The sequence below is a fragment of the Seriola dumerili genome, unplaced genomic scaffold (genome assembly GCF_002260705.1).
Source record: "Seriola dumerili isolate Sdu_G_001 unplaced genomic scaffold, Sdu_1.0 BDQW01000025.1, whole genome shotgun sequence".
Taxonomy (NCBI): domain Eukaryota; kingdom Metazoa; phylum Chordata; class Actinopteri; order Carangiformes; family Carangidae; genus Seriola; species Seriola dumerili.
Window position 1 is genome coordinate 15412782 of NW_019174280.1, and position 10220 is coordinate 15423001.

At 41.2% G+C, this 10220-nt stretch overlaps 1 protein-coding gene across 1 annotated transcript; it reads left to right on the forward strand.

The window, feature by feature from the left end:
* Positions 1-867: 867 nt before the first annotated feature.
* Positions 868-8704, forward strand: prep (prolyl endopeptidase). The gene is made up of 14 exons (XM_022769325.1): positions 868-1044; positions 1387-1461; positions 1914-2047; positions 2277-2407; positions 2750-2959; positions 3295-3416; positions 3525-3630; positions 3800-3991; positions 4085-4282; positions 4726-4829; positions 5498-5729; positions 6072-6203; positions 6327-6483; positions 7361-8704. Exons 1-14 carry the CDS (start codon positions 907-909, stop codon positions 7653-7655), a joined length of 2226 nt encoding a protein of 741 aa, XP_022625046.1. The 5' UTR covers positions 868-906; the 3' UTR covers positions 7656-8704.
* Positions 8705-10220: the final 1516 nt, after the last annotated feature.

A 10220-nucleotide genomic window follows, 5' to 3' on the forward strand; every position in this document is an offset into this window, starting at 1 on the left:
TCACTATTGACTGCATGATTTTGATTTTTTAAATAATAAGGCCATACTGTCATAAATAGCCTACTTTATCTGCTAGTTTTGTTATAGCTTTATTCAATATTCTGTAAGTAATTCTGTGTTGTGCACTTTGAAAGTGTCCATAGTTTCACAACATCATCAAGCTGGGTGTGGGACACAGTTCACATTGGACTGTATCTTTAAGTTATTCTGATTGGTGCAATCCCCAAAATACTAGTTAATAATAAGTAATTTAAATTTTTCCAGAACAACACCAACACAGGCAACCTGTCAGTTGTTGGATCTTCTCAACTTATCTTTCATATGTAACCAAATGTACAAACTTTTCAGAGTTAACTTTTAAATCAGTTTCTTTCTTCTTCTTTTTTTTAAGTGTTTTTTTCAGAGCAGTCTGGCTTGAATCAGGTAAAGTGCAGCAACACCATGTTAAACAGAAAGTTTATTAATCATATTCTATTTCATTTACCATTTTATTTGTAGGCAAATTAAATCTGTAGCAAATAATGAACTGCTTTACAACAGCTTGCCTCCATGTGTGGAGGAGAATGCTAAATGACATCAGTGTTAAAGCAGAGCTCATTGTTCCATTTATTTCCTCATTGCATATCACAGACAACTCATTACGTCCAATCTGAATTATGTTCATCAAAATCTTGAAAAAGATACTCAGTTTGGTTAAATTCAGTGAGCACTTATCCCCACGTTGTTCCAAAGTTTAGAAAATGCACATTGCCTGTTTTCTATGTTCTGTTCTCGTTCGCGTTCAACAGAGGGCGCTGCAACATTTGGGCTGCTCCCACAGCAGGCAGTGTCCTTCTCTTGGAAGTGCTCATTGACTGTGTGTAAGCAGGTCGGCTTCTCTGCCAAAAGCTTCAGCGCCTTAAGTTGATGTTTTTCAGGATCCAGAGAGTCATTTCAAAACCGCTATTTCACTCTCTGAGGCAGCTCTTTTTGTTACGCAATCCCCGAAAACTGACCTCCAGAATGGCCTTTCAGTATCCACAGGCTTACCGTGATGAGGCAGTTGTAAGTAAATCTGGCTAGCCGACTAGCCTAGCGTGCTAATAAGCCGGGATGCTTAATCATCACGCTTTTTCATTCATTGAAATGAGCGTCTGCTTTGTTAGCATGCTAGTTAGCTTAGCCAGCCCAGACTGACTTTGTTGACAAATGCATGGACGGTCTTTGCTGTAACTCACTACAAACCCCAAATTAAGCTCATTAGCTAACATTTTCCTTGCTATTTAGTTAGCATTGCCCACCGGCCTGGACGTGCCAGCTTGGTAGCATAAGTCTATCCTGTTTTTGGATGCCACACCCAACTAGTTCACATTTTAATACCTGTCATCACTGTCTCACCTGTCTCAGATGGATGACTATCATGGCTGCAAAGTACCAGATCCATACAGCTGGCTGGAGGACCCGGACAGTGAAAAGACACAGGTAAATCTTAATCAGACCCATAAATTACTTATTTAGCTAGCATGGCACTTGACATACTTACAATAGAATTATGACGTTACAGTGTTGTTTTATAATGGTATTAGTGCACAAGTCTCTTATGCCATGGTGTTTTCAAAGCACTGTTGCTGGTTGTGTTATGCTACTACTCATGAGGATTAAGTAAAGGAGGATGCCTTACTCAAAGCCTCCACCAGCCTAATGTTTTGATGATATCACCAAGGGCCTCTTCCAAGAAGCTGGGTTACTGAGTGATCTGGATAACTTTGTTGAGTAAAAACCAGAACCCCCGCCAGTCTGAAACATGACGTAAAAACACCTGTTCCGGATTTACTCAGTGAAAGTATTCAGATAAATCAGTACATCAGTTTCTTGGAATTGACCGCAGAGATAGTGGTATGTAAATGAGTTTGTACTGTGTCTTCCTCCTCCAGGCCTTTGTCAGCGCTCAGAACCAACTGACGTTGCCATTTTTGGAGCGCTGTGATGTGCGAGACCTGTTCAAGGAGCGCATGACAGAGCTGTACGACTACCCCAAGTATAGCTGTCCCTTCAAGAGGGGGAGCAGGTGAGGCAAGGCACAACAGAATCAGGTTTCAGCACTTAATTAACATTTGAATGTAATGGATGCACCCCGGGTTTCGTTATGAAATTTCATGGCAAAGTAATTTATGAGGATCCTGGTTTGCTTTCTTGAATCCAGTTGGCTGAATCTATTTCTCAGATAAGTTTTTTTTCTAGGAGCACAGATCTTTGAAGCTCCTTTTCACCTGACTGATCCCTCCCTTTATTTTCAGGTACTTCCACTTCTACAACACAGGGCTCCAGAACCAGAGTGTAATGTATGTGCAGGAGAGCCTGGATGCTGAGCCCACAGTCTTCTTGGATCCAAACACATTTTCTGACGATGGGACAGTTGCCCTGCGAGGTAAAACTGAAAATGAATTGTATTTAATACAGGTTTTGCTTATTGATTCTTTTGTGTGTGTGTTTTTAATCACCTGATGTTAATTGTCATATTTAGCAAGAAACCGCATGAAGTGGAACAAATATAATGCATGTTGTTTTAACAGCTTTGGTGTATTGTCATGGAATAAATTGCTAGAAATGTTGTTTCATGTGGTTTAAAAAAAAAAAAAAAAACTGCTAAATGTTGAATCTGTGATGTCCAAAAATAATCTGCTATTTATATCCTCCACCCTGACAACTAAATAAAGAATGTCAGCTTCCTTGTTTATCTTGATATCCTGTGTCTGTTCTCTTTTTTAAGGCTATGCATTCTCTGAGGACGGGGAATACCTGGCATATGGCACCAGTGCCAGCGGGTCAGACTGGGTGGAGATCCGGTTCCTGCGGGTTGAAGGTGCCATGCCTCTAGAGGACCGCCTGGAGCGAGTCAAGTTCAGCTGCATGTCCTGGACCCATGATGGGAAGGGACTTTTCTACAATTCCTACCCTGACCAAGAGGGCAAGAGTGACGGTGAGGTCAAGATAGTGTTCTCTAATCCTAATTCTTGCTGTTGCTGACACAACTATCCCTCAGATTAAAAAAATATTAGGGAATTGGTGAAGGTCAATACTTACTCAACACTTGAGACTAAAGATAGATTAGATCCTCGGAAAAAAATGATATTTTGTTTCTCCCCTATCTGTTTCAGTATGACAGATTTGTAGCTTTGTCTCATACAGCTTTGTTTTATCAGTGTAGTTTGTGAAATCCACACCCTGTTCACATCTCTTGAACTCTCTTATCAAACAGTTTTTTTGTCGCCACTGGGGGGCAGTGATGCAACTAAACTGTGTTGTCTCTGTCAGGCACTGAAACCTCCACCAACCTGTATCAGAAGCTATACTTCCATGTTCTGGGGACTCCGCAGTCTGAGGACGTGCTTTGCGCCGAGTTTCCTGACCATCCCAAATGGATGAGTGGAGCTGAGGTATGCCTGAAAGGTTATCTTGCTTAAAAAAAACAAAAAAAAAAAAACAAAGAGCTCATGTGTTCATGGATTTTCAGATACATTTTAGTGACTAACTGTGCACTGCAGGTATCAGATGATGGGCGATATGTACTGCTGTCCATCAGGGAAGGTTGTGACCCAGTCAACAGACTGTGGTATTGTGACCTTCAGACCACTGCTCAGGGTATTACAGGTATGTTCGCATGTTTTATTTGTAACTCTTTTATTATATACACTTTGTAACACAAATATTTTTTTTACCTGTTACAATTAAACTACAAATTCGGTGTTCATTTGTGCGTCATTGTGCATGTTCAGCGCCTTCTGTACAGGATTAAAATCACATGTCTCCTTACGTCAAGGACTTTTGCCATGGGTGAAGCTAATCGACAACTTTGACGCCGAGTACGAGTACGTGACCAACGAGGGCACGTTGTTCACATTCAAGACCAACCTAGACGCCCCACGCTATCGCCTCATCAACATCGACTTTGCCTCTCCTGCTCAGAGCAACTGGAAGGAGCTCATCCCTCAACATGACAAGGACGTTATTGGTCAGCTGCTGCAACACTCACGTGATCAATTATTCGGCGTAAACTGAGATTCGGATTTTAACTCCCTACCTTGCTGTCTTTCCTTTGCCCCAGTGTTCGCCACCTGCACGTACTCCAGCTACCTGTTTGTGTGTTTCCTCCACGACGTGAAGAATGTGTTGAAAATGTACCGTCTGAGCTCGGGGGAGGAGCTGAGGACCTTCCCTCTGGACGTCGGCTCCGTGGTGGGCTTCACAGGACGGAAGCGGGACTCTGAGATCTTCTACTATTTCACCTCTTTCCTCTCTCCAGGTACTAGATCGCTAAATACATTGTATTATTGATGAGTATAACAACTCGGTTTGTCTGGGAGCTATGTCACTTTATAGCATTTGTTGCCACAGACTGTTAAAGAGCTTCGACATTAAGTGTTGCAAAAATGTCCAGAGATTGCAAAATACACAGGGTGATGTTCAAAGAAGCAGTGATGACAAAAATGCTAACATAAAGTACTAAAGCCTGTGGGATTAAGTGTGCTTTGAAATTATTGTATCTTTCTGCATCGCTCAGTACATTTGGTTTAATTTCTTGGTTTTTTATATTGTGCGTCCAGAACTAAATCGTGCTCTATCTGAAAATGAAGGAAATGTGCTACAAGGATTAGAATAATCTTCTCACATGTTGTCACAGTGATTTAGAAATACTAGAACAGCACATGCAACACATGAGCTCTTGATTTTATTTCTTCCACCCAGCCATCATTTACCATTGTGACCTGACCAAGGAGCCGCTGCAGCCCCACATCTTCAGGGAGGTCACTGTCAAAGGCTTCAACCCCTCCGACTACCAGACCACCCAGGTAACTAGATTATCGGCTACTTTTTTCACATTTGAACACTTGGTCGTATTTGAACACGCAGTTCCCTCAGTTTCTGGCAAGAAATCCTTGCTTTTCTTTTGTGTTCCTGACAAGTGAAGAACACTCTTCAGCTGTCCCAGAGACTTTTCAGGAAAAACATTTTCATCAACTTGTTCATGAAAGCCGATATTGACTCAATTTTTAAAGCGCTGACCCAGCGTATGACAGGTATTAATCAAGTTGTCAGGAGGAGAAAAAAAAAAACAGCTGAGATGTGAGCTGGTTCGGTACAAATCTTTCTTGGTCTGTTGAAGCGTGACTGGAGGCTTTTTTTTAGGCAATAGGCGAAAGTCATATTTCTCAACTTATCGCTTTCAAACACATTTTTAATGTGACATTTTATCATCTCATTTATAAAATAAAGGCAGCTCAGCCTCTAGAAATACAGTGTCTCAGAACCAGATTTATTTTATTCCTACTGAGGACAGTGACCACAGAAGTAACATTATAAATGTGAAAATAAGCAAGACACAGAGGACAGGATTTTTCTTTCTCCTCTCTTCTGACTCAGACAGCTGAAGATTCAAGAACAGCTTTATTGTCCTTGAACGATTCCTGGCTCTGTTTCCAGCCCTGATAGTCTGTCTCTCCCCGTGGTTTTTTGCCAGATCTTCTATCCCTCCAAGGACGGCACTCAAATCCCCATGTTCATTGTTCACAAGAAGGGTATCAAAATGGATGGCTCCCATCCAGGTTTCCTATACGGCTATGGAGGCTTTAACATCTCCATCACACCGAGCTACAGCGTCTCCCGCCTCATCTTTGTCAGACATCTCGGCGGAGTCCTCGCCGTTGCCAACATCAGAGGGGGAGGGGAGTACGGGGAGACCTGGCACAAAGGTGAGAGGAGTCGCACTGTTATGAATCTGAACATGCACACAAACCGCAGTTATGGGCAGCACGTCTTATTTGCTCTGAGTTAATGTGGTTTTGTCATTGAAAAGAGCTGAACCGTGTAATAGGATAAACAGGATGAATTAAGAGATGCTGATGCAGATTTTATGACAGTCCTGCTGTAGCTTTTAGCAGCTGGTGTGGGTTTCACTACGTAGCTGAAAAAATGTACGAAACTTAAAAGAGTTCATGATGCTCATCAGCCCATTCTCATCCGTCTTGTTTCTTAAAAAAAAAAAAAACCAGCACAACCTTCTCAATTACAGACTTTGTGTTTTTCTCTCCCAGCGGGCATGTTGGCCAACAAGCAGAACTGCTTCACAGACTTCCAGTGCGCGGCTGAATATCTCATCAAGGAGGGATACACTTCTCCTTCCAAACTGACTATAAATGGAGGCTCCAACGGTGGTCTGCTCGTAGGTATGTATGCTGCAGGCTGAAGAGCAACACTGTCTGTTTTCAAATGAAGCCTGCAGCAGTTTGAGTTTCAGCTGCACAGTGACCACTCCCTGGTGTGATCTGACTGCGTGTTTCCTCCCTCAGCGGCCTGCGTGAACCAGCGGCCCGAGCTGTTTGGCTGCGCTGTCGCTCAGGTCGGCGTCATGGACATGCTGAAATTCCACAAGTTCACCATCGGCCACGCCTGGACCACAGACTTCGGCTGCTCAGAGGACAAAGAGCAGTTTGAGTGGCTCATGAAGTAGGTTCCGTCTGAACGGATTATATGTGATGTGTAAAAACAGTTTGTTGAATTCATTTGACTACCTTAATACTGGTGGAAGCATTCATCTTTAAATGTGTGTAGATACGCCCATTTAGGTTTTCCATATTCATCTTGGTATTGACTTTTTTTTTTTTTTTTTTTTTTTTTAAATAATGCTCATTGTAATTAAATTCACGCCCTTATTTATGATCATGTTCATGTGTGGAAATTTGGTCACCACTGCTGAAAAAAGTCACTAACATGGCCTGATTGGCGTCAGTCTACCCAAAGGGATATTAATTACATATCTAATTCCGGCAGCTGTCCATATAACTTCATTTTGATTATCAAAGTAAGAGCCATTACTAAACTGTGACACTGGAACTGAGGCGAGGAAAGGAAAACTTCAGACCAGACTCAAATATTGAGGCACATCAAGGAAGCTGAGGCAGTTCACAAGGCAGTGACTGATGTTTGCTGGAGATAACTCTCATAGCCAGTGTTGGGGCAGAATAGTCGATTAATTGAGTTGACAATGCCAAATTTGCAAAAAAAAAGTCCAAATATTTTCTGTTTTTTCAAATGTGGGGATTGTTTGTGTTTCTTTTTCACATACGATAGTAAAGTGAGTATTTTTGGGTTTAGAATGCTGGTTGGACAAAACAAGAAATTTGGGTTCTGGGAAATCATAATAGGCATTTTCATGACCTAGTGAAAATGATTCATCGATGAATTGAGAATTTAATAAGCAGATTATGTGATAGTTAAGATTGTTGTTATTAGCAGCTTTAACAATGATACAGGTTGTTTGTATGTTTTTTACGCTTGTGCTGATGTTTGGCCTCTCTCACCTCCCGCTCCTCCCGTGCCCCAGATACTCCCCGCTCCATAACATCCGCATCCCAGAAGGCAACGGGGTCCAGTACCCTGCAGTACTCCTGCTGACGGGGGACCACGATGACCGAGTGGTGCCCCTCCACTCTCTCAAATACATCGCCACCCTGCAGCACATCGTAGGCCGCAGCTCCAAGCAGACAAACCCCCTGTTCATCCTCGTGGACACAAAGTCGGGCCACGGCGCCGGCAAGCCCACCAGCAAGGTCATCCAGGAGGTGGCGGACACGTACGCCTTCATCGCTCGCTGTCTCAACATCTCCTGGGTCAAATAACCAGTGTGCATGTGTTTTTGTTTTGTTTTGTTCTTTTTGTTTTCTTTTCTTTTCATCAGTTACTCAAATCATCTTTGGAATACTGTTCATACCAACTGTTCCCATTGTTCTTTAAACTTTACATCAACAGCTCCTGTTTACCCAGCCACCATTACCACACCCATCAGGATCTCTCTGGCTGCACTAACACAAAACTTAGAAGCCAACATGCAGCACTCATAGCTAACGAACCCTGTCCTATAGGCCATGATTGTAGTCCTGGTCAAACTACATTATCAGTGATGGGTGTGGAAAGGGAGGGAGGGAGGGGTTACTTTCATGGTTACGGTAATCAGCCAATCAGCCGTTACAGTCATGAGGTCAAAGTGGCAAAGGTTAATTTGAAGATCGTTTCTGCGTCCTCCGGGTGCTCCAACTTGATGCATATTATTTATTGTTTTCTTTGTGCGCAGGATGGAAAGGCTGTTGCATGTTGAATGATCTCAGCTTGTACAATTCTGACCAGACCAGTATTGTGCAAATGATGATAGTGCTAGCTGACAGGATTGCTGTGGATGCGCGTGCGGAAACTTACGGAAAACACTTACCATTTTGTGTGTGTGTGTGTGTGCGCGCGCGCGCGTGTGTTGGTGTGAGTGTGTGTGTGCGTGTTTAAATGTCAGTCCCCACATTTTCTTTCAGACTGATAATGATTTCTACCTCTTGACATGTGCTGATTGTTTACCTTTTTAAAGGGAACAAAACACAATGCCACAGCTACAATAAACAACTTTTTAAACAGTGATTTATCATCCCGGTGCGTTTATTCTTTAAGAGAAGTAACAATGAGGTTTTTTTTTTGTAGTAGTAGTAGTGTTTTTGTGTCACATACAATGTGAATGACGGAACTGTATATTAATGAGTTTTGACTGTAAAACAACTAATGATACTGCAAATACACTACTTTTTGCTGATGGATTACTAGCATGGTGACCCATATCAACAATCGTTAACCACAAACCAATTCCTTGAGTGGTGCTTGAGTTATCAAATAAAACGACACTCAACAACTGTCAACTGCCGGTTTTATTTGAATTTTTCAAATTGTCAACTCTGTGACAGGTCCTGTTTTTTCAGAAGAGACTGAGAAAGTGAGGGAAGGAGCGTCTGAAGCTGCCAGTGTTGTTGTGGCTTGTGCAGGTGTCCAGTCTTCCAGCAGGGGGCAGTCACTCTGGAAATGAGCGACACGTGCAGCAGGAGCAGCAGAAAATGAGGGTGGTCTGACAGTGGGCCCCATGTGGGCTACTCAACATACATGTTTCGTATTCAAGAGCTTTTCTGATGTCCCACTTTTGTGTTTATAGAGGAAATTGTAGAGTGACTTTAGAGACATTGCTCTGAAAATATAACGTCCTCCATTTGATTAGTTTCTCTGCCAAAATCTTTTCAGAATGGAAATTAAATTCACCAAGAAAAACATAAAAAAGGTAGTGCTTTAGTCAGGAAAGTTGGATTTAGTTATGTTTTATTTTAAAATGCACAACGCTCAGTTTGCAGATTTTATTGCATTTAAAATGTAAAAAAAATCAGCTATTTAACTCATTTAGAAATAGAAAAAGTCCCTACAAAACAATATGTTTTAACTTGTCATCATAATGTCTTCACTTGTCGCATTTCCATTCTCATTTCTGTCTTTTAATTCAGGCGTTATTTTCTTCAAATCCAGCATTTCAGTCACTTGAAGCCATTTGGAAAAAATGCTGTTAGGCCCGGACGTCGGTGGACATCCTTGCAGGGTTAGCAGGACAAAACCATCTGTCCTTGTTGGGTAAAACGTTTTCTTTGAATTGTGATGTTTCTAAGCATCAAAAACTCACAGCAAAAGACACAAATACTTCACCTCTTTCATCTGAATACAAGCTTTGACATTACAGGAAACAAAACTTAAATATTTATTTTGGTAAGAAATGAAACAAACAGCAATAAGATACAAGTCACGACAATATAATAACGTTTACAGTTGGATGAGGAAATAAAGTCTCACTTGATTCAGCCCTAGAAAATACTGATGCACATAAATCTTTTTTGTATTTCTATGGAAATCGTAATTGGTACATGGAAAACAAAGAAAATGATCATGTTTCTTCCCTTTTTCCCCTGAAAGGTCTGATACTGCAAGGTTCATTTTTTTTAATCTCTTTATATTAAAAGTTTTAAACTTTGATGAAAGTATTAAGATTCTTAAGTTCCACAAAATTAAAAGCCAATCTATCTGTAAAATGTTCTGGCAAAACAAACTTGGCAACTAAATACAGAGCAACTTGTTTCTTATTTCAAACATCTACCAATGTTTGATTTGTTTTCACAGTTTCTGTGAGGGAAGCCAAGAAAAAAAGTCCTGAAGCCAGAAACAGACATACAAGCCAACTCTTATAAATTAGACAAATGAAATCAAAATCAAAAACAAACAAAATAAAACAAACTTATCCTTGTTTTTACTGATTAAAAAATGCCTTCTCACACAACACTAGACACACAAAATCTTAATTCTTTCAATACTTTAAAACTACATTGTGTTCTTCAACT